At 45.0% G+C, this 22,522-nt stretch overlaps 1 protein-coding gene and 1 long non-coding RNA gene across 4 annotated transcripts; one reads left to right on the top strand and one right to left on the bottom strand.

The window, feature by feature from the left end:
* The first annotated feature begins 1,432 nt into the window (after positions 1–1,432).
* Positions 1,433–22,309, top strand: CTU1 (cytosolic thiouridylase subunit 1). 3 transcript variants are annotated; one of them, XM_068118743.2, is made up of 6 exons: positions 1,611–1,864; positions 6,081–6,266; positions 11,182–11,569; positions 13,696–13,786; positions 17,295–17,584; positions 22,207–22,309. In XM_068118743.2, the coding sequence occupies exons 1-5, from the start codon at positions 1,658–1,660 to the stop codon at positions 17,578–17,580; spliced, it is 1,158 nt and encodes a 385-aa protein (XP_067974844.1). In that variant the 5' UTR covers positions 1,611–1,657; the 3' UTR covers positions 17,581–17,584; positions 22,207–22,309. The 3 variants fall into 3 exon arrangements, with proteins under 3 accessions (XP_067974843.1, XP_067974844.1, XP_067974845.1); XM_068118744.2 differs by lacking the exon at positions 22,207–22,309 and adding an exon at positions 20,035–20,158; XM_068118742.2 differs by lacking the exon at positions 22,207–22,309 and having other exon boundaries at positions 1,433–1,864; positions 17,295–17,727.
* On the bottom strand, positions 17,852–20,056 carry LOC144892682 (uncharacterized). Its single transcript, XR_013623892.1, has 2 exons — positions 19,911–20,056; positions 17,852–19,236 (listed from the first exon to the last, which is right to left on the bottom strand). It is a non-coding gene; the product is annotated as an uncharacterized LOC144892682 (long non-coding RNA).
* Positions 22,310–22,522: the final 213 nt, after the last annotated feature.

The following is a 22,522-nucleotide window of genomic DNA, read 5'->3' as shown; positions in this document are numbered from 1 at the left end:
GGCCGTAGGGGATAGTTTTTCACGGCCAGAAATACGGTATAAGCGGTTTACATAAAGAAAGAAAGCTGGGTTTGATTAGCGACAGTCACACATTGCCGTTGAAATGGCGCTATCGTCTGATCTGTCGGCACTGATCTTACTGCAAGCTAACTTCTTCTGGTGGAGGAAGCCGCAGTGCCCGGAGAGAACCAGCGCTGACAGCGACTGAAGTTAGAAGACGACACACATACTGTGAAAACGTATGTTAAGCCCAGTTAAAATTTCTTAAAATAGGCCTTAAGCTAGCACATCGTATAGTTACTTCCGAAAGCTTCTTGTGACATTTATTGTATGTAGGTATTGGGGAGGACTGTCTGCTCTTCTTTTTACCAAGTCTTACCAGGTACGGTACCTACACCGACCTACTATCAACTACCTAACCTACTGATGCCATCGTGATGGGTAAAATAGTGGCAGGAGGCTTTGGCTTCGCCGGCTCATTGCGGCTTTGCAGTCGGGTACTAGTAGCCGGCGAAGCCGGTGTTGTGAATGAACGCGTACGTATTATGTTGAAAAGCCAAATTTTGCTGGATCCTTTGAGAATTTCGAAGCTTTGACACACCAAATCGCTCCATGGAGGCCGCCATCTTGCGGATGCGGAAGTATGCATAAACAATTGCGAAAAAGTTCAATAGAGGCTTTGGCTTCGCCGGCTCATTGCGGCTTTGCAGTAGGGTCATATTAACGACGGTCGTGATCAAAGAAGAGGAATCGCATTTCATCAGTAAGTGGAATTCACCTTAGTTATGAACAGTTCCATTCATTCGTCAATGGGGTAGCAAAGATGGCGGACAAATGGCTTCAAAAAATGAGCTTCCCCTCCTATCGAGTGAGTATAGAGATCAGTGGGCCCACCAGAAAACCAAGATGGCAGCCATATTTGGATGTTATGGTGGGTGGAGTCAAGCGACAAATGTGGGTGGGTCCGACAGCTCTCCGACCAATGGGTGCACATTTCAAAACGCAACAAAACCTCTTGGAGACCTGCGACCACTGATCTAAATATATCACTGGTTTGCTGAAAAAACGGGGTCACTGGCCGCCATTTTTGTACTCACCACAACATTAAAACCGCTATTAAACATAAAAACTCCGTTTATTAAAAAACCCGCTAATTTGATTTTTCCACGTTGTTTACTATGGAACTTCCGGTCGGTAAGGAGTCCCAATATGGCGGCCGCGTGGCCTCATCAGAAAATGCACCGTAATCGGTCAGTAGGTTGTTCCTCCATTCCATATTACAGAGCTCAATGCCTGCGACATGTCGCAGGTAAAACATACTATATTAAATCGACGTGATCTTCGTACAAAACAGAGTGGTAAAAGGAATAAAATAAGGAACATCCCCTCCGGTAGAGAGCATCCCCTCCGCCAGGCTGAACCGTCACGGTTTGTATTCAAAATCAATGATAGATCGGGTCTGGATTCGGACCGGAACCAAAATCCAATCGGCTTGCTGTTGACAGTGTTGACCTCCAAGTGTTCATTTTGCGTGTAATTGTACGAAAGTGCATCACGGAATTCTCCGATATCATATACACACACACACACACACACACACACACACACACGTGTGCGTGACGCCGCTCATCACACCCGGACCCGGCCCGGCTACGCCATGCGCTGCACCCGGTGTACTGAGCGGCGAGCTGTGCTGCGTCGGCCGCTCACCGGGGCCGCATTGTGCCGTCCGTGCTTCTTCTTTGTGTTCGAAAGCGAAGTCGACGCAGCGGTGCAGCGAGGACGGCTGTTTCTACCTGGGGAACGAGTCGCCATCGGCGCCTCAGGAGGCAAAGACTCTGCCGTTTTAGCCCACGTGCTCAAGGTTTCGTGTTCTTTGATGTTGTTACTTGTTTCTCACAAATATCGAAACTTATATTTATTAATTGACATAACCTTCATTTTACACACTCGGTGCTAAATACTTTCGTAGTACAAGCTTGAATAATACGTGACAAACTAAGAGGTGGGGAAGACCAGCTCAGCTGATTTAGACTACTCAAGGTACGCGAGAAGCACGAAGAGGAAGAGTACACATTAATGGTAAACGTATTTACTCATAAAATATCCAAATGCAGTAATACTAATGTATCAAATTATTTACGTCATAGGCACAGCATTACGTGAAATACAAGAGTCATGAAAGAAGATTGAGTTACAAACTGAGATTGTCAGTTGTCTGCATGGTTCGGCATCTGTTCGAGCAAGAGAGGTCGGCGGTTCGAACCCCGACCGACCCAGTCATAGCAAAGACTAAAAATGGTTCGTGTTGCTTCCTAGCTTGATATTCAGCACTTAAATGGACAGAGCACGGACAAACCAACGACAGAGCACGGACAAACAACCATAAGCTGGCACAGCACGGGTCTATCTGCGCCTTGGTTTCTATTTATTTCAGGATCATTTATTATTGGCCACATATTGATTTATCAATCCCACTCCACCCTCCAGGTCTTTAAAACGGCTGTTCACCACCATCTCTTATCTTCCCCAATCCAAAACCTTGATCTTTTCTACCCCCAATAATTTCACCCCAATTCCACTTTTTTGAAATGCCAAAATACAACAATACCAACAACCCCCCCCCCCCCCCCCAGAAACTAGCAGAGTCCCCCCCACCGAGAAATTAAGGGAGTCCCCCCCCCCCACCCCCACCCAGAAACTAGCGGAGTCCCCCCGCGCCGAAATTGGCAGAGTCGCCTTGCGCCGAAACTAGCAGAGTCCCCCCCACCGAGAAATTAAGGGAGTCCCCCCCCCACCCAGAAACTAGCGGAGTCCCCTCGCGCCGAAACTGGCAGAGTCGCCTCGCGCCGAAACTGGCAGACTCGCCTCGCGCCGAAACTGGCAGAGTCGCCTCACACCGAAACAGGCAGAGTCGCCTCGCGCCGAAACTGGCAGAGTCGCCTCGCGCCGAAACTGGCAGAGTCCCCCCCACCGAGAAATTAAGGGAGTCCCCCCCCCCCACCCAGAAACTAGCGGAGTCCCCTCGCGCCGAAACTGGCAGAGTCGCCTCGCGCCGAAACTGGCGGAATCCCCCCGCGCCGAAACTGGCAGAGTCGCCTCGCACCGAAACTGGCAGAGTCGCCTCGCGCCGAAACTGGCAGTCGCCTCACGCCGAAACAGGCACAGTCGCCTCGCGCCGAAACTGGCAGAGTCGCCTCGCGCCGAAACTGGCAGAGTCGCCTCGTGCCGAAACTGGCAGAGTCGCCTCGTGCCGAAACTGGCAGAGTCGCCTCGTGCCGAAACTGGCAGAGTCGCCTCGTGCCGAAACTGGCAGAGTCGCCTCGTGCCGAAACTGGCAGAGTCGCCTCGTGCCGAAACTGGCAGAGTCGCCTCGTGCCGAAACTGGCAGAGTCGCCTCGTGCCGAAACTGGCAGAGTCGCCTCGTGCCGAAACTGGCAGAGTCGCCTCGTGCCGAAACTGGCAGAGTCGCCTCGTGCCGAAACTGGCAGAGTCGCCTCGTGCCGAAACTGGCAGAGTCGCCTCGTGCCGAAACTGGCAGAGTCGCCTCGTGCCGAAACTGGCAGAGTCGCCTCGTGCCGAAACTGGCAGAGTCGCCTCGTGCCGAAACTGGCAGAGTCGCCTCGTGCCGAAACTGGCAGAGTCGCCTCGTGCCGAAACTGGCAGAGTCGCCTCGTGCCGAAACTGGCAGAGTCGCCTCGTGCCGAAACTGGCAGAGTCGCCTCGCGCCGAAACTGGCAGAGTCGCCTCGCGCCGAAACTGGCGGAATTCCCCCGCGCCGAAACTGGCAGAGTCGCCTCGCGCCGAAACTGGCGGAATCCCCCCGCGCCGAAACTGGCAGAGTCGCCTCGCGCCGAAACTGGCGGAGTCGCCTCGCGCCGAAACAGGCGGAGTCGCCTCGCGCCGAAACAGGCGGAGTCGCCTCACGCCGAAACAGGCGGAGTCGCCTCACGCCGAAACAGGCGGAGTCGCCTCGCGCCGAAACTGGCGGAGTCGCCTCACGCCGAAACAGGCGGAGTCGCCTCGCGCCGAAACTGGCGGAGTCGCCTCGCGCCGAAACTGGCGGAATCCCCCCGCGCCGAAACTGGCAGAGTCCCCCCGCTCCGACACTAGTGGAGTAACTCCCACACCCGGAGACTAGCGGGGTATCCCACCACCCATGAAACTAGCGGAGTACCACCCTTTCCCCCAACCCCTCCCTCCCCCCCCCCCCCCTGAAACTAGAGTATCCCTTCCCCCCACACATTGTGCCAACTCCCATTCACAATGCATATATATCCCCAAGTACAAGATATAACTTCATTGCATAATAGAATACTATGATATAACTAACTTTAATCCTACGTGTATGTGCTTTATTACCCCGGGATGTGCACGAAGTCCTCACAGGGTCACAACCGTCACAATATCTACCAACGGAGCCGCTGCTTGCAAGAAGAGGCACCACCAGCATCACACGGTCCTCACAGGGTCACAACCGTCACAATATCTACCAACGGAGCCACTGCTAGCAAGAAGAGGCACTAGCATTGCACGAAGTCCTCACAGGGTCACAACCATCACAATATCTACCAACGGAGCCACTGCTAGCAAGAACAGGCACTAGCATTGCACGAAGTCCTCACAGGGTCACAACCGTCACAATATCTACCAACAGAGCCACTGCTAGCAAGAACAGGCACTAGCATCGCACAAAGTCCTCACAGGGTCACAACCGTCACAATATCTACCAACGGAGCCACTGCTAGCAAGAAGAGGCATCAGCATCGCACGAAATCCTCACAGGGTCACAACCGTCACAATATCTACCAACGGAGCCACTGCTAGCAAGAAGAGGCATCAGCATCGCACGAAATCCTCACAGGGTCACAACTGTCACAATATCTACCAACAGAGCCACTGCTAGCAAGAACAGGCACTAGCATGGCACAAAGTCCTCACAGGGTCACAACCGTCACAATATCTACCAACGGAGCCACTGCTAGCAAGAACAGGCACTAGCATCGTATGAAGTCCTCACAGGGTCACAACCGTCACAATATCTACCAACGGAGCCACTGCTAGCAAGAAGAGGCACTAGCATCGCACAAAGTCCTCACAGGGTCACAACTGTCACAATATCTACCAACAGAGCCACTGCTAGCAAGAACAGGCACTAGCATCGCACGAAATCCTCACAGGGTCACAACCGTCACAATATCTACCAACGGAGCCACTGCTAGCAAGAACAGGCACTAGCATCGTATGAAGTCCTCACAGGGTCACAACCATCACAATATCTACCAACGGAGCCACTGCTAGCAAGAACAGGCATCAGCATCGCACAAAGTCCTCACAGGGTCACAACCGTCACAATATCTACCAACGGAGCCACTGCTAGCAAGAAGAGGCATCAGCATCGCACAAAGTCCTCACAGGGTCACAACCGTCACAATATCTACCAACAGAGCCACTGCTAGCAAGAAGAGGCATCAGCATCGCACAAAGTCCTCACAGGGTCACAACCGTCACAATATCTACCAACGGAGCCACTGCTAGCAAGAAGAGGCATCAGCATCGCAATGGCAGTTTTGCTTTGATAAGACGTGTTTAAGTGTGCCTCAAAATGCCGCAATAACGGCGCAGAGTTGGCCATCTTGCTCGCAACGTGTACCCGGATAACATACCCAAGCGAGGGGGTTTGACTCATCATGTTTGTGTGAAGCTCTCGCTCATAGCTCTTCCATATAGAGGTCTTTCATCATGACAAGAATGATTGGAAGAGAAGCAGACAAGTCCATTGCATTCGCCAACCTAGAGGAAAGTAATTATGGAACGCCACTTCTCCACTGGCAAAATGCATTGAGAATGTACAAATTGGTTCCAAGTACAAACAGACTCGATGGATGCTGTGACTTTACTCGGCGTTGTGGATCTGAGATGACAATGTTGTGGAATATCATCCTAACTAATCTTTGAAGATTTTCATGTTGGTGACATGCAATTATAATTGGATGAGCCTACAGAAGCTAGGATGGTGTTCTTCTCAATGTTGTGTTTCCATGTACGACAAATTGCCTTTCATGTGTCCACCTCCCCAGGAGCTGAATGAGCGCTGCAACTACCGTGTCCATCTGTCACTGCTGTCGGTGGATGAAGGGATATCTGGTTACAGGGATGCGTCGCTGGCCGCCGTATGTCGCGAACAACAGCGTCATGGCTTGCCTTTGCGAATCATCTCTTACCAAGACCTCTATGGTTGGACAATGGACAAGATAGTACAACAGGTGTTGTTGCTCCACCTACTTTGTTTCTGCCCCCTCTCCTTCCCACAAAGAGTAGGACAGCTTTCTTGGAGAAAGTTTCTTATGTGGAGATATGATAGAAAATGTTAGGATTATTTAGTAAAGTGGAGAAACAAAAGAGGCGTTTTTCGTCCTCTTTTCATGAGCGAAGCTTTTCATGAGCGAAGCTTTTCATGAGCAAAGCTCATGAAAGAGCAAGGTAGGTACAACTGACAGTGGGACAAACGTCAAGGGAATGCATGAACAGGATGAGCGGAGGAAACCCTGAAATTAGCAAGTACGTTAGTTGGGTTGGGTTAGGTAAGGTTTAATGGGGTTGATAAAGATAATGGGACAGAATCGGGGATGACACGAGATGTGACTGCACTGCTTGTTCGAAGCCCTGGAGGGCAGAGTGAGATGGAACACTCTCTGAAAGATGGCTCCATAGATCGGAGAAGGGATGAATAAATAAGTTGAGGTGTGCAGTCGGCCTGGATTTTGGAAGTTCAACAAGGAAGGGGTTACGGGAAGAACGCGTGCATTCTGCAGTTTCTGGGGAGGGTCGGAGGACAGAGAGCAGAGGGAGTAATGTTGTAAAATAGATGGTAGAAGACAGAGACCACCGATGTGCCTGAATTGTGAGGGCAACGGACCTTGAGCCTCATCACAAGATATTCAAATGATGTTGAGAACTTTAGATTATACAGAATCCAGGAGAGACAGATGTGATGATGGGGTGCTATCCCATAGCAAAGAGCAGGACTCCATTGAACTATGGAAGAAGGCCTTGTATACTCGCAGCTGCTCTGGTTATCCAAGGAAAGACTTGGATTGGCGGAGGATGCCCAGACTGCACCTAGCTTCGGAAACCAGTTTTGCCATGTGTTTAGCCAAGAAAAGGCCATGGCTCGTTGAGTCCAATAAGTTCAAGAGACTGATCTTCTTCCAGTGGATGACCAAGAAACTAGATAGGCGAGTTTGTTTAACGGCCATTCCGGAGCGATTGGATGAGACTATGGGATTTTTGAGGAAAAGGACATGTCCCCTTTATTAGAACAGAGTCTAATCATTTCCACATCCGCAGAGAGTGACTTAGCTATTATTTGTCCAGTAGAAATCTAAATTAGATCTGAAGTAGTTTTCAAAAAATATCTAAATTCCATTTTCTTTTTTTGGTGTTTGAATGTGATAGGACAAGGGAGAACAGATGTCAAATGAAAAATGTGGAAGAAGAACAGAAATGAGATGACTTCTTATAACCCCACGTGCGCAAAGCGAAAAGTGTGGTTCTGCGATTGGTTCACTTTGTCTGTCTGTCTGTTCACAAACATTAGTTTGTGATTGAGGAACAACTGAATTTCAATTGAATGTTATATTTTGAACAAGAATCGGAAAACAAACGGGTCAAACAAAATTTGAAAATCATTCCAAATAGTAAATTCACTGTTTTTAAGGACGCCATAAAGGACACAAACAACAGGCACGAAGAACGAATGTAACGTACGAGATAGAGTGATGTAAAAACAAACGCTGCATCAATGGCGGTAAAATTCAGTAACCTCTAAAATCTTTTATTTATTTCAATGGAATTATATACTTGAAGTCTGGGGAACACAAATTGCCTTGTTGTCCCCCGTCGCACCGTGGAGCGAAAGGGGGACTATGGTTTTCCCCTCCGTCCATGTGTCCGTCCGTACGTGCATCCGTTCGTCCGGCTGTGCGTGCAGGCGTGCGGGCGTGCGTGCATAAGCGAAGGACCAAATTCTAATTTGGTGTGTGGGTGCAACCCACGTCAAAATCCAAGATGGCCGCCGCCATGTATGTCTGAACCTCCTGAGTGGAATATCTTGAAAAATAAGCAAAGTACCAACTTCTAATCTGGTGTGTGGGTGTATCTAGGCATAAGGAAGAACGCCATTGAAAATTGGGTCGCCACGTCAAAATCCAAGATGGCCGCCACCATATATATGTCTGAACCTTGTGAGCGAAATATCTTGAAAAATAAACGAACTACTAACTTCTAATCTGGTGTGTGTATCTACGCATAAGGAAGAACACTATTGAAAATTGGGTCGCCATGTCAAAATCCAAGATGGCCGCCACCATATATCTGTCTGAACCTTGTGAGCGAAATATCTTGAAAAATAAACGAACTACCAACTTCTAATTTGGTGTGTGGGTGTATCTACGCATAAGGGAGAACGCTATTGAAAATTGGGTCACCACGTCAAAATCCAAGATGGCCGCCTTGCGTCTTCCACTTTGTCAACTCATCACTTCACCGACGGGGGACCTAGGCGTAACGCTTGTTGACACTTTCAAACCCCTTCTGTTTAGCAGTACTTGGACAAAATATTCCATCATCACGACCAATCAAATTTGCCGCTCGCTGACCCCGCCCATGTCCTTTGCTCTCAAGACTGCGTGGGTTAAGGTGTTCTAGTAACTCTCGAGTTTATTTATTTTTGGATAAACTAAGAGTAGTTGATACAGTATCAGGAACGGCCTGCCGAGAAAGGTAATGGCAGTGATAACGGGAGAGAAATTTAAAAGGAAATTTGATAATGATCGAGAGACTGGAAATAAAGAAGAGTATTGATGGCGAGGACAAGTTGGAAGGTTGAGGTGATGTGATGCGGTGGAATTTCATCACATTTGCAAATATGGGTTTGACAACCTTTTAAAAATCGCTTCTAGCAATATAATAAAATACCAGCACTCTATTGTGTGAAATTTCCTCACGTAGTCTTCTCTTTTAACAAATTTTCACTTGAATTATTTGAGCGGATTTCATACTGCTGCAATCTTCCGTAACGGGATACGCTGCAAGTGCAGAAAGCTACTGGATGAATCTGGTCGATGGATATGAAGTACAGCAAGTCCTCGCGTAACGTCGTCCCGGTTAACGTTATTTTGGTATGTCGCCGACGAATTAGGGAAAATACTCGTTTCAGGTCGTGCGACGTTCCGTTATAACGTCATGTATAGGTGATAACTTCTGCATGCTCGTCTGCATCAAAACACCTTAAAACCCATAATTTAGTACAAAACTAAAGTTTTCCTGGTTTTAATTATGCTACAGTATAAGCCGTACTGGAAATACCGGTGTATAATCCCACCGCTTACATGCAGTACAGGCCGTATATACACCGATATGTATGATACTTTGTGACGCCGAGTTCCAAAGTGACTGTGGGAATTGGTGATGATGACGATCCGAACAGAGAACGCAGCTCCAATGTGATTGGGGAGTGCAATAATAAATTGTTTGTTAAAAAATTATTTCAAATTTATACCATTTACGGATATTTAATGTATTTTGTGTCGTGATAAAAAAATTCCTGGAACCCAACTCACAAATTCCCTTGACTTCGCAACAGAAATGTATGTACCATGCGATGGAGTGGTGATGTGCGCAAGGTTGTTTATTAGCAACAGAAACATTCACAACTCGTCCTAAGCACCGCAATCCTCTGTCAAAAGTGTGTTCTCCACCACCACCACCACCACCACCACCACCATCCATCACCACAAGCTTAAGCAAATAGACAGGGATTTTAAAAACTGTCATATTCTAGACAGTAGAAGCAATGGCCTCGACTACATAAAAGGGCCTATTCAAAGTTGTTACCTCTGCCACCTAAGGTGGATGGGGGTTATGTTTTCACCCCTGTCTGTCTGTTTGTTTGTCTGTCTGTCTGTTTGTGAACAAGATATCTCAAAGTTGTGGGCAGATTCGGACGAAATTTGATGGAGAGGTACTGTATGAGACAAGGATGAAATGATTCGATTTTGGTGACGATCCGGATCCGGATTCGGGTTCCGGCTTGTAGAATTTTTAAAGTGATTCTTCACCATTGAGAGATTGGGCGAAACTCGACATATAACATGATGTTTTAAAAAGTTATGGACGATTTGGTGAGGTGACAAGAACAAGCCGATTAGGTTTTGGTTCAGGTCCGAATCCAGATCCAGCCAATCAGTGGGATACAAAACATAAACTGTTCATACAAAACATAAACTGTTGAGCCTGGCGGAGGTATGCGCTCCACCGAGTGCCGTTCTAGTTGATATTGAAATTGTCAAGAATGACCCATTCCATATAGGACTATTTTTGGAGTCAGCTCCATTATCGTACATCACAATGTACACAAAATCATGATTATGAATGGGATGAAGGAAATGGAAATGTTCTATAGTTTGACCTAAGATCTGTGAACAGAACCGAAACAGGTCCAACAGAGAATGGGACATAAACGTTGACACTTTGGTAACCTTGGATAACAACATTCATTTTGGCTGTCAGGATGGGCTGCAGGTACGCACACTCGTCTCTAAGCGGTCTATTCTGGGTTTGAATCCCGACTCGGCTATAAACTGTCATCCCGTGTTTCACATGCACGGTGATTTATCAATGTGTGTGCCGTTCCCCGGATGGGCATTAAATTGGACGTCCCATCTGGCAGCATTCGTTTGTGGACGTTAAAGATCCCATGGTGTCCTTCGTGAAGAGTCGGTGAGCTATCACCGACACCGTGAACAAATTCCAAATTCCTGCCCTCGCCAGCAGAGGGCCCTGCGTCAGCAGCACAGCCGCACCCTCGGCCAATAATGCTAACCCTATAATTTAATATTCCTATAATTAAATGTATTCAAAGGAGAGTCCAGTAATTGTTTTGGGGTAATTGGTCAGGCTATGATGGCTATTTTCCTTTTAGGCCTTTTGAAGAACACTGTATTGAACAATGGACAATTATCTGGCAAAATGATATGCTCCTGGTGGTAAAATATTGCTTCGATTTGCACAAGAGTAGGAATCCTTCTTTGTTTCGATTGTTGTTTTATGGGATGAAGTTTAATAGAAATTTGTCTTTTTTCTGCTTCTCGTGTTTGTGCTTTTCTCATGTTTTCACAGATTGGTCGCCGTGGAAACTGCACTTACTGTGGTGTGTTAAGGCGGGGGGCGTTGGAAAGGGGGGCGAGGGAATTGGGTAGTTTTGATAATAGGGAGACTGGTACACAGGAACACTCAAAAAGGGGCAAAGACTGTTACTCGGAAAGAGTCAAAAACAATGAGGACAAAGAGGAAATCCAGGTGGCTAAAGAAAAGCAAATAGTAGAGGGAGGGATTGAAGGGGAGTGCAGTGACAGTGGAGACCGTGCAACGAGTGGGCAAGAAAGTGTGGCTGTGCTTGCAACGGGTCACAATGCGGACGACATGGCAGAGACGGTGCTACTGAACGTGCTTCGCGGAGACGTGGCGCGTCTATCTCGTGGTCTTCACGCACGCACTGCAGGACAAGGTCGGAATCTCCGTTAATGTGCGAGTGTTGATGTTGGTGGAGCAGTTTTGTTGTGGCTACTTTATGGATTCAAACAGTGTGCATGTGTCTACGCAATGAAGATGACTTAGAGCTGCAACCTTTTTCAAGATGCAGAACAGTCTATGTTTTGGTAGTAGTTGTAGTACCCTAGTTAGGTCATGTTATGTTTGTTATTATCAAAGGGTCCTTTGTCTATAGCTGATTGGAGAACAGTACTATCTCCTCTCTGGTCTGGCACCCCGTTATCAAATCTGTCTTTTCTGAATTCTGTAGAAATCCCAACATACATCATCAAATATCACACTCTGTTAGGAAGGGTTATACCAAGTATGCCCTAGTACGCATCTGTTAAGGAGGGTTATACCAAGTATGCCCTCGTACGCATCTGTCAAGGAGGGTTATACCAAGTATGCCCTCCTCCGCATCTGTTAAGGAGGGTTATACCAAGTATGCCCTCCTCCGCATCTGTTAAGGAGGGTTATACCAAGTATGCCCTCCTCCGCATCTGTTAAGGAGGGTTATACCAAGTATGCCCTCGTACGCATCTGTGAAGAAGGGTTATACCAAATATGCCCTCGTACGCATCTGTTAAGGAGGGTTATGTCAAGTATGCCCTCTTATGCATCTGTTAAGGAGGGTTACACCAAGTATGCCCTCGTACGCATTTGTGAAGAAGGGTTGGACCAAGTATGCCCTCCTACGCATCTGTCACGGAGGGTTATACCAAGTATGCCCTCATACGCATTTGTGAAGAAGGGTTATACCAAGTATGCCCTCCTATGCATCTGTTAAGGAGGGTTATACCAAGTATGCCCTCGTACGCATTTGTGAAGAAGGGTTATACCAAGTATGCCCTCGTAGGCATCTGTTTAGGAGGGTTTTACCAAGTATGCCCTCGTACACATCTGTTAAGGAGGGTTATGTCAAGTATGCCCTCTTATGCATCTGTTAAGGAGGGTTACACCAAGTATGCCCTCGTACGCATCTGTTAAGGAGGGTTATACCAAGTATGCCCTCGTAGGCATCTGTTAAGGAGGGTTATACCAAGTATGCCCTCCTCCGCATCTGTTAAGGAGGGTTATACCAAGTATGCCCTCGAACGCATCTGTTAAGGAGGGTTATACCAAGTATGCCCTCATACGCATATGTTACGGAGGGTTATACCAAGTATGCCCTCGTACGCATCTGTTAAGGAGGGTTATACCAAGTATGCCCTCGTACGCATCTGTTACGGAGGGTTATACCAAGTATGCCCTCGTACGCATTTGTGAAGAAGGGTTATACCAAGTATGCCCTCGTACGCATCTGTTAAGGAGGGTTATGTCAAGTATGCCCTCTTATGCATCTGTGAAGGAGGGTTACACCAAGTATGCCCTCGTACGCATTTGTGAAGAAGGGTTATACCAAATATGCCCTCCTACACATCTGTCACGGAGGGTTATACCAAGTAGGCCCTCGTACGCATTTGTGAAGAAGGGTTACACCAAATATGCCCTCGTACGCATCTGTTAAGGAGGGTTATGTCAAGTATGTCCTCTTATGCCTCTGTTAAGGAGGGTTACACCAAGTATGGCCTCGTACGCATTTGTGAAGAAGGGTTATACCAAGTATGCCCTCCTACGCATCTGTTAAGGAGGGTTATACCAAGTATGCCCTCGTACGCATTTGTGAAGAAGGGTTATGTCAAGTATGCCCTCTTATGCATCTGTTTAGGAGGGTTACACCAAGTATGCCCTCGTATGCATTTGTGAAGAAGGGTTATACCAAATATGCCCTCTTATGCATCTGTTAAGGAGGGTTATACCAAGTAGGCCCTCGTACGCATTTGTGAAGAAGGGTTACACCAAGTATGCCCTCGTACGCATCTGTTAAGGAGGGTTATGTCAAGTATGTCCTCTTATGCATCTGTTAAGGAGGGTTACACCAAGTATGCCCTCGTACGCATTTGTGAAGAAGGGTTATACCAAGTATGCCCTCCTATGCATCTGTTTAGGAGGGTTATACCAAGTATGCCCTCGTACGCATCTGTTAAGGAGGGTTATACCAAGTATGCCCTCATACGCATCTGGTAAGAGTGCCCAAATTTGATTTGTTTGTGCACACAGATGGATCTGTTCCACGCTGCAAACCCCTCCTGTACAGCTACGAGAAAGAAATAGTGATGTACGCACATTTCAAACAACTGGACTATTTCAGGTATGGTTTTATCAAGTAACAATAGTATGACCCAATGTCATAATTTATGTTCTTCACTTTGATTGTTTGGCTTCTCGGGTGAAAGGTTATTGAAAGTCTGTGAAAAGCATGGAAACCCCCTTTCCCCGTTGGGAAAGTCTTAAAGATTTAGGTTCTGGGAAGGATCTGGAAATTATGCACGTCAAGGCAAATAATAATCTAATGATGATAAAACATCTTCCATTCTGTACGAAATGAAGATGTGTGTTCTGAAACTATTAACTACCCTCCCCCTCCGCCCACCCCCCCCCAAATATCCTATTAAAAGCATCATCAAATATCCTATTAAAAGCATCATCAAATATCCTATTAAAAGCATCATCAAATATCCTATTAAAAGCATCATCAAATATCCTATTAAAAGCATCATCAAATATCCTATTAAAAGCATCATCAAATATCCTATTAAAAGCATCATCAAATATCCTATTAAAAGCATCATCAAATATCCTATTAAAAGCATCATCAAATATCCTATTAAAAGCATCATCAAATATCCTATTAAAAGCATCATCAAATATCCTATTAAAAGCATCATCAAATATCCTATTAAAAGCATCATCAAATATCCTATTAAAAGCATCATCAAATATCCTATTAAAAGCATCATCAAATATCCTATTAAAAGCATCATCAAATATCCTATTAAAAGCATCATCAAATATCCTATTAAAAGCATCATCAAATATCCTATTAAAAGCATCATCAAATATCCTTTTAAAAGCATCATCAAATATCCTATTAAAAGCATCATCAAATATCCTATTAAAAGCATCATCAAATATCCTATTAAAAGCATCATCAAATATCCTATTAAAAGCATCATCAAATATCCTATTAAAAGCATCATCAAATATCCTATTAAAAGCATCATCAAATATCCTATTATAAAAGCATCATCAAATATCCTATTAAAAGCATCATCAAATATCCTATTAAAGCATCATCAAATATCCTATTAAAAGCATCATCAAATATCCTTTTAAAAGCATCATCAAATATCCTATTAAAAGCATCATCAAATATCCTATTAAAAGCATCATCAAATATCCTATTAAAAGCATCAGCAAATATCCTATTAAAAGCATCATCAAATATCCTTTTAAAAGCATCATCAAATATCCTATTAAAAGCATCATCAAATATCCTATTAAAAGCATCATCAAATATCCTATTAAAAGCATCATCAAATATCCTATTAAAAGCATCATCAAATATCCTATTAAAAGCATCATCAAATATCCTATTAAAAGCATCATCAAATATCAAAAGGTTGCATCCGTTCGGTGTCACAGGTGTTTGAAGGCACACAGTCTGTATAGGCCCCAGGCTGCAAGCCTTCCCACCTACAGCATCATTCCTTCATGGCCCAGTGGAAATGAAACAATCCAAGCGACATAAGCACGATTTATTATAACCAATAGCAATGTTTTGGCTTCATTATATACCCAGAGTTGTTATTTGTTTGAGGCATGGACCAATCAAGCCAGCGTTCTATGCCTATGCACCGCCCAAATTGTTTTTTTATTATTTCAGATGTGAATGAGGCTGTGCTTATACATCACTCACGTTTATTTATTTATTCACTATTTTAGCTCACCTGGAACGTAGTTCTGGGAAGCTTATGTGATAGCGCATCAGCAGTCCATCAGGTTCCCCCCCCCCACCCCCCTCCCCCCCCCCTCCCCCCTATAAGTTTCCCGTCCCCTGATGATCTTGTTGAATGGAGGAGATATAATCCAAGCCCCATTGGAAGAGATCACCTACATCTTATGTTGTAACATTATTAAGCTATGATGTAATTTTCATAATTAATAATTTTAATTTCTTCATTTTAATTTCATTTAATTTTCATAATTAATGAAAATTAGGTTAAAAAAAGAACGAATAATTATATTGATTGGTTAATTTTTAAAATCTGTATTATGAAAGGAGCTGTGTTTGTTTTTGTTTATTTATTTGTCATATTATAACTTGAGAACAGATTAACGAATTTTGATGAAACCATTGACAGTGGATTCAGGGAACTCCCATGAAGTTTTTTGATGCACCAAAAAAATGGAGGGTTTGTGTATCAGTAGGTTTGTTTGTGTATGTGGTGTGGCGAAACTGCAAACACAAACTTGTGACTTACGACCCCTCTCTCTCCCTCTCCCCCTCTCCCCCTCACCCCCTCTCCCCCTCTTCCCCTCTCCCCCTCAATATTCCCATCAACGAAGCGATGGTTGGTGTTTGCTATTATATAATAAAAGAACAACCGTGTTGTTGGTGCCACCCCTCTCCATCCCATACTATAAAAGGGTGTTATTGTTACCATCCCGGTTGCGACCCCTCTCTGGTTGCAACTTGCGACCTCTTTCCTCCCCCCCTCTCCCCCACCCCTCCCCCACCCCCCCCCCCCCTCCTTGCCCACTTCTCCCCTCATCTTAATATTCCCTTCAACGAAGCGATGGTTGGTATTTGCTAGTGTATAATAAAAGAACAACCCTGCTGTTGATGCCACCCCTCTCCATCCCATATTATAATAGGGTGTTATTGTTACCATCCCAGTTGTGGCCCCTCTCTCCCTTCTTGCAACTTGCGACCTCTTTCCTCCCCCCCCCCCCCCCACCCCTCCCCTCACTCCCTCTTGCAACTTGCGACCTCTTTCCTCATCCATCCCCCCCTCCATCTCTCCCCCCTGCCCACTTCTCCCCTCCTCTTAATATCCCGAAAAACAAAGCGATGGGTGGTGTTTGCTATTGTATAATAAAATAACAACCATACTGGTGGTGCTGCTCCTCTCCACCCAAAGCCCCCCAAATATCACCAATGAATCGTATTCATGCGTGTGCCGTCCCTCGGATGGACGTTAAACTGAGCATCCCGTCTGCTAGCATTCGTTGGTGGATGTGAGGGATCCCACAGTGTCCTTCGCAAAGAGTAGGTGAGTTATCACCGGGCATCCTGAACGAATTACAAGTTCCTGTCCTGATTGAATGTTGGGAAGGCAATGGCAAATCACATGGCAGAAGTACAGCACCGGCGGAACCAAACCAGGCAGCATAACACTTGCTGAAGAACTGCTTCAGTAGCACCGGCGCTCTGAAAAGAGTACATTGAGGGATGACGATGATACCGTGGATGAAACGGAATCTTATATACACCTCACTCAGAAACCTCAGAAATCCAATACGTGCCACGATTCATTTTGCCTCCGGATGGTTATACCAGTACCAACACTGTGGCCTTGGTGAGTGACCACACCAACCAGGTAACCACAGGGTATCGGTGTATTTCTTATAATTTTTGAAAAACTGCTTTGTGAGAAAATGTTGACTAAAGTCAGGTCGTTGGCACTTCCTCTAGTTATTTATTTAATTATTTGTTTCCTAGTTTCCTGTTCAGGCTCACATTTTTTTAATTTTCTGTTTCATCGTAATCTCCACCAATCTGTACTTTTGTTCCCTACTCCTCTTCTTCCTCACAGCACGGAGTGCACTTACAGCCCAGCCGCTTACCGTGGTCATGCCCGCGCGCTTATAAAAGCGGCCGAGAGAGTGAGACCCGGGGTGGTGTTGGCCACATTGCATTCTGGCCAAAACATGCGGCCTGCTTCAGGCGTGAACACCCCGAGACGCGGCGTGTGCAGCAAGTGTGGCTTCACCGCCTCGACATCTATATGTACCTCTTGCAACCTCTTAGAAGGGCTTGATAAAGGACTGGCTCGAAGGAAAATTGGGAAGGATGAGGTGAAGAATGAGAAACACCTGTGATAAGGTAGGGAAGGAGGAAATTTGATTCTGGAACGAGAGAACACACGGATGTGTAATGTTGCTTTTACATACATTGCTTTGTATGTACATTGTTTTGCTTTTTTGTCCAAATGCAGAATTAAAAAGAACCAGTTCTTTAAACCTTTATTTTTTTTAATTCTCTTCATCTTTCCAGCAACATTGGCTGATCGAGCACTTTGTTTGATTTGATAAACACGATATTCCATGATTATTCCCAAAAAAACATAATAATCAACAACACACAAAACCATTAAGGGTTGAAACATGCGTTTTATTTTGAATTATCAATCATTCCCATCAGTTTCTTGCATGTGACGTTGTTTAGCTGCAATAAACCGAGCATAGTCGTTCCTCGTAATAGGGTAGGCCTGCTTCTCTAGAATGCACAAACCACCAATACATTTCTTAGTGTGACAAAGACTTCTGTTTTTCTTTTCGGCATCTTTCAAAGTCATCGGCATCAGACCCTGGTGTTGGGCTAGCGGTTAGGGTGCCGGCTTAGGATCCAAGGATCCTGGGTTCGAATCCCGGTCGATCGCTGAATTAACGCCAGGGGGGTTGACTCAGCCTGTCATCCTTCCGAGGTCGGCAAATTGAGTACCAGTTCACTGGTAATTCCCTGTTTGTCGTTAAAGGGTTGGCGTCAGGAAGGGCATCCGGCCGTAAAACATTGCTTCAAAAAGGGGACGGAAAAACAACAACAACCACGGTTCCCGAAAAAGGCCAACCCCCGCTTTGCGGGGAAAAATGGCCTCTAAAGGTGGTTATTTTATTTTATGTTTATCTTTCAAAGTCAGATGCACCGACAAACGAAGACAAATTGTAAAATAGAATAACCGGATGGTTAACTCGATTGGTGCACGGCTGGAAACAAAAAGGGAAAGGGTAAACGTACGAGGGTTGCATTGGGGGCGCTTCGTTCGCTCGCGTCAGTCGAGCAGATTGTTGGGAGCTGGAAAGGCTTGAGAGACTGAATTATGTGACGCCGCTCAGGCCACCAGCAGATCCCACACAATGGCACTGATGTCGCCTCTCGAGCCGGGATGGGATGCCAATCGTGTACGTTTAGCGTGTGGAGGCCGATGTGTGCGGTGGCACAAAATGGACGGTTACCGTGAACTCGACAATTTGCACGGCTCAGAAGCATCGTAAAATGTACCAATTCAAATAAAAATACAAGACCTGAACTAATTTTACCGAAAAAAAGAAGATTTTAACGCCAGTATAGCTTAGTAATTGTAGACTATTGGTATTTTTGTGAGCCCGTAACCTCATTTTCGGAGCAAATTTCTGAATTGAGGAACAAAACGTCCAACGGGAACCATCTTCATAAAAAGAGGATCTCGCAGTTCTCGAAATGAACATTTTGTGCTTCGAGTTGTTGTTCTTTTCCGCCGAGGGTGTTGCCGCTTGTGTCCGTCGTCGGGTCTGAAGATCACAGTACACTTATCCATAAAGTAGGAAACACTACACTTGGAGAGAGGCCTAGTAGTGCTTTCTACTTTATGGATAACTGCACTGTCCACCACCAATGATTGGCCGGTCAGCTCGTGCTGCTGTGTTCTCGTTGACTTTCTTGCTTGCTCTTCCTCTTCATTTTGACTTGCATTGTATAAGAATCCTGGAGCACTCGTCCTGAAAAGAAAATGTTCAAAACAGCAAAGTTGGTTGGTTAGAGCGCAGTTAGCAAAGACTGGTTATTTGCTACCACATACCGATTGTGCTGCCGTACAGTCTGAACAGAACGACCTTATTGGGTTAAAGGTACAATATGCGCATTACTTTTATTTATTTATTTATTCTTGAGCAATTCTTGAATTTCCTCATCTTCAAATCAAACACGTGATACGTCAAGGTTTTTCTGTTTTCCACCCGCAACAAACTTTGATAATGGCACCAACTGGAGCACAACAACATTTGGTTGATTTATGGTTGATGATGCCATCATAATTGAGGTATGGTCATTATATTATAACGATGGAGTGAAAGCCGATCTATCCAGTACGATACTTCCAGCCAGTTTTACCAGGATTCGGGAATACGAACAGCATGGGTGGGAAATGTAACCTCCATTTACACGCATCAACACATTGCGGCACAATAGGACATCGACCGGCACTCCACGATAAAAACCACGTCCATCGACTCGAAACATCATCACAAGGTAAAACCTCATTCAAACTTGGCTTATGGAGTTACCTTTTGCTTCACAATTTTAATCAAACCATTGAGCCATTTTTAAAATGTCCTAAATGCCAAAAGCCTCCACCATCCCCTGATTCGCCACCTCGGATCGCGCCAAACGTTACCTTTTTTTCTTCCCTTCTGTTCCCTCTTCTGTCTTCATGACCAATGGATGTGCATTTGGTCCTTATATATGCTCTCCCTTCGTGACCTTACCCCCCCCCCCTCCACCCTCTCTTTCCACACCAGCTATCCCTCCACCTTCAGCTGTGAGGTGCCCTTGTTGGGAATCAAACCCGTGGCAGGCGTGGGTGGCCTGTGGTCGGATGTGCGTGGGTCTGTCCCTCTATCTTGTGCGTGCAGGCCGTTTCCGAACAGCCCAGCTTTGCAGCTTCCCCAACCCCAGCAAGTTCACTAATCTCTAACTCGAAAGCTAAACTAGTTTTGCAAATTTAAACCTGACCTTACTATCTCGATTACAATAGCATTTTCATCATAAACGTTTTCTCTTTAATTCATTTATTTACTTGTTTTGTCCTCAGGTGACTTGTTTTTACCTGAACGATCTTTGTTTGTCACCTTTGCACCTCCTCTCGTCATGCTTGACCGCGGTGTATTTAATTATTTTTTTCATTTTTATTCCTACTGCTCGTCTGAAAATTACATTTTTACTCTGCCACGGGGGGGTTTTTGGGTTACAAAAGGCCCTTTTAACATGAAATAACTGCATGAGAGTTACAAGTTGTACATAAGGGTTGCGGCCTTGGAGGTTTTAAGAAAGCTCCATTTAATATCATGAGATGATACTATTTATCTTCAGTTCATGGTAAGTTTTTAAGAAATCTGCGGACCAAGGCTGGAAAGTAAGTAAACGTTCAAATTCAAATGTTTTGATCTCCACGAGCTTTTAAAGGGATATTTTTAAAAGCATTTTTAAACTCTTCTGAAACATGATGAGGATTTTAATAAATCTACATGATTTTTAATAGATTTAGACAAGGCCTTGGAAAAGCTTGTCGGTGTTTTTTGGTTAGTATTTTATATATATATACCAGTAAAAAGCCCGCCAAAAATGACGAGTTGGAACAGTTTATTCGACGGTGCAGCCTCGTGAGTGTGCCAAAGTCTGAAGCCTTGGCCTAGTGTCAGGTGTGCTTGTCTTTTTTTATTTATTAAACATCCTACGGACATAAATGAACAGTCGTTTTACTTTGCGCGCGTTGCACATCACGTGCAGCAAATTTAACCCCCCTGCGCCTTGTATTTGTTGTTTTGTTTTTTTTAACACTTCTGTACACCGCCCTTGAGGCTCGGTTTGCAAGCCACCGTCTACAATTCCAATAGAAGAGACATAATTACTCTTTTATGGAAAATGTTTTTCGAGTTTGTTTTATCCTCAAAAATGGACCGTAGTGAACACACATTATGTTAAAAGATTGGCCTTTAAAACCTACCCTTATGAAGGGGGACAGACATCTGTACAAACTGACATTGTGTTTTGTTTGTATATATATATATATATATATATATATGTTACAAGCCAGTGAGAATAAGGGTGGCTGAAAGTGAGGAATGAGGAAGTGTTCCTTAAGTTGCAAAAAGTCCGTTTTTAGGGGAAACCAACAATGGGCCTGTCGGAGTGAGATAAGTGAGATATGGTGTGAGGCACCGGTCTGCACCACACTCGGTTCAACCCAGGCCCGTTTAGCTGACTAGTATTGGCAAACATGATCTGTTTTTCAAGGCATGTTCATTGTCACGTCTGTACATTATCCCGCCTCCCCTCACCCCAGGTGGAACTATAAGTGCTAAGGATGGACATTATAACACAAATGTGATGTGAACTTAGAATTTCCAACATCTTGTTTTTCGAATGGACACGCATGTTAGTGTGTTTGTGTAAAGGTGACGTTGGGGAGCACAGAGCGGTAAACTTGAATCCTCAGCAGTTAAATATTAAAAAGCTTTTTGTCTTGTTTCTTGTCCGCAACATATCTATCCGTACATCGATGCAGGTGAAATGTTTTTTTTTGTTTTTTTTTTGTTTTTTTTGTGACTAGGTAATACAAAGTCTCCAACAAGGTAAAATAACTCATTGTTTTTTTTTGTTTAAATTTTTATTTCCTGTTTGAGGGGGCAAATGTGAAACTATGACTGCGTTAGAAAACGAAGGACAGGGGAAGGGAATCGCTGATGGTTGGGGGTGAGAGGTTGGGAAATTTGGGACACATGATGCAGTCAAGGTTTAAAATACAAATTAATAATGATTTATAAGTAACCAACAATAACCAAAGCAAAATGATTTCAATAAAAGTGATCAATCATTGTGTCCTAAAAATGACTTATTTATTTATTTACTCATCCTCTCATTCAGTGTGTGATTTTACTTTTTTATTTTATTTTAAAATGTGTTTGTTTCAGTTAATTTTTTTGCCATATTCTGATCAAGCAACGTTTGGAGCGACAGACCAGGGCACCCGGTACAAAGAGCACAACGCACAGGCCTCCATGCGTGAAACCGACTGACGGCCTCGTGTTCGGTATCGTGGTGGCCAAAGATACGCCATCCGATGTACGGCTCGTTGCATCACGTACCTATTATTCCCTGACATGGATGGTATATACAGTATATCCACGCATATGTCTGTCCACTTCCCGATTCAGCCGTTCTACTGTTCCTCCATTTTGCTGTATTTCCTGGTAAAAATTCCACTTGCCAAAAACTTGTCTCACTTCT

The sequence above is a fragment of the Myxine glutinosa genome, chromosome 6 (assembly GCF_964187855.1).
Source record: "Myxine glutinosa chromosome 6, kmMyxGlut1.1, whole genome shotgun sequence".
Taxonomy (NCBI): Eukaryota; Metazoa; Chordata; class Myxini; order Myxiniformes; family Myxinidae; genus Myxine; species Myxine glutinosa.
This window is presented reverse-complemented; position numbering and strand designations above follow the sequence as displayed.

Bases quoted from the DNA above. Each gene is read 5' to 3' on its own strand.
- CTU1 (XM_068118743.2), top strand. From the start codon at position 1,658: ATGCGCTGCACCCGGTGTACTGAGCGGCGAGCTGTGCTGCGTCGGCCG. The intron at 1,865-6,080 runs GTTTCGTGTTCT...CCACCTCCCCAG, and splicing joins TTTTAGCCCACGTGCTCAAG to GAGCTGAATGAGCGCTGCAA. The intron at 13,787-17,294 runs GTATGGTTTTAT...TCTTCCTCACAG, and splicing joins AAACAACTGGACTATTTCAG to CACGGAGTGCACTTACAGCC.